Genomic DNA, 1,699 nt, shown 5'->3' with positions numbered 1-1,699 from the left:
GAGTCACATACTCTCGTCATCATTTTTGCCAGCCGTTGTGATGTTAGCTCTACTTCCTGTGTGTACTCCTGGCGGTTCCATACCATTGCATTGACCGCCGCTTGGAGTTCCACCTCGTTAATCTTTTTGGTTATCCACATCGGAAATGACTCCTTCTCCAGTTTAGGGGGTGTGGTTACTACTAGTCCGATGCAGATATATCGGTGATCCGATAGGGTTTCTGCATCGGTCTCCACCCTCCAACTTGTGATTCCTCTCATTGCGGCTGGAGATGCAAATGAGAGGTCCACAATGGATCCGCCCTGTTAGCGGATGCATGTAAGTGCCTTCCCCTTATTTAGGAGTCGAAGTCCAAGGCCCGCTGCCCAAGCTCCCAGGATCTCTCCTCTGGGGTCTGTCCTTGGTGATCCCCACTCTGTGGACTTAGCATTAAAGTCCCCCAAGACCAGGAGCGGCTTGGTTCTCCAAGTCCTTACGTGTCCTCCTATTTCTTCCACTATTTCCTCGAAATAGTCCAAGGTGGTATTGGGGGAGATGTAGCAGGCCATGATTATTCGTCTGCCGTGTTTTGCAACAACGTAGCCTCTTCCCCGGGTAATCAGGCGGCATGTCTGCATGCTTGTGCTTGTTCGGTGGATCACCGTGTTCAGCTCATCTCCCATCCAATCTGGATGGTTGAGTACTCGGTAGGGTTCTGCCGCAACTACCAATCCTGCACCCCTTTCCGCAGCGCTCTGGTGGACCAGGTCCTGCGCCCTTCGGCAGTGATTTAGGTTGGTCTGTAGGATGCACTTCATGGATCAACCTGTACCTCCATCTCGACTTCCTCCGTCGTCGCTACTTTCTTCCCGGCTGCAGGTTCCTTTGCCCTCCCACTTTGTGCTACTGGGGAGTCTTTCCCTCGTTGTTTCATCCCTTGTGGTCGTTCTCTCCCTATGTTCCGTTCTGTTTGTGGAGCGCACTTCTCGCTCCCCAGGCGATGAAGGTGCGGTCTTCCCAGATCCCTACATAGCGGGCAACTGACCGGGGCCGTACAGCCTCTCGCCATATGTCCTGGTGCTCCGCACCTATAGCACTTGTCGCTTCGATCCGCCGTTTCTCTGCAGTTACCTCTTACGTGTCCAGTTTGTAGACACTTGAAGCACTGCAGGGGTCTTGTTTCCAGGCGTTCGATTGTTGCCTTGGTCCACCCTATTTGCACCGGTCCTTTGTCCAATGCTCTGGCCGCTAGGGGTGTCGGGCACGAAATCCATAGGGAGTTTGTCCCGTTGTTTGCTCGGTTAATCCTTCCCGTTTTCACATCACTGTCACGCCCTTGTCCTACTCTGGCGATTGCGATGGCCACTTCGTCCGCCGTCACCAAGTCCTCGAATCCTTTTATTCGAAGCTCTGTTCTCTTCATAGGCCTTACCACCTTGATTCCTCTATTACTGAATACTTCCTCCAGTTTCTTGGCCAGGAGGTCCACTTTCTTGTCTCTTTCCGCACCCGCGACTTCGAGTATGATAGCTCCCGTAATTCCTTTTATACTTGATGGATTCAATACCCAGGTCTTCTATGCGTATGTTTTTCCTTGCCTCCGCCATAATTTCGGCGTTGTTCATTCCGTCCTCTTTAGTGGTCGTGATCGTGACCGCCGCCGTATTGGGTGGTCGTACTGACGGCCGTGCCGGTTGACGGGCCGGTGATGGGGCCCCCT

General features: G+C 53.0%; 1 protein-coding gene across 1 annotated transcript; it reads right to left on the bottom strand.

Annotated features, from left to right (window-relative positions):
- Positions 1-305: 305 nt before the first annotated feature.
- On the bottom strand, positions 306-797 carry LOC145936485 (uncharacterized). Its single transcript, XM_083038743.1, has one exon. It carries the CDS (start codon positions 795-797, stop codon positions 306-308), a length of 492 nt encoding a protein of 163 aa, XP_082894869.1.
- Between the last annotated feature and the right edge of the window lie 902 nt (positions 798-1,699).

The sequence above is a fragment of the Prenolepis imparis genome, unplaced genomic scaffold, assembly GCF_030444845.1.
Source record: "Prenolepis imparis isolate NDT839.2.m4 unplaced genomic scaffold, iyPreImpa1.0 SCAF_5, whole genome shotgun sequence".
Classification (NCBI taxonomy): Eukaryota; Metazoa; Arthropoda; class Insecta; order Hymenoptera; family Formicidae; genus Prenolepis; species Prenolepis imparis.
This window is presented reverse-complemented; position numbering and strand designations above follow the sequence as displayed.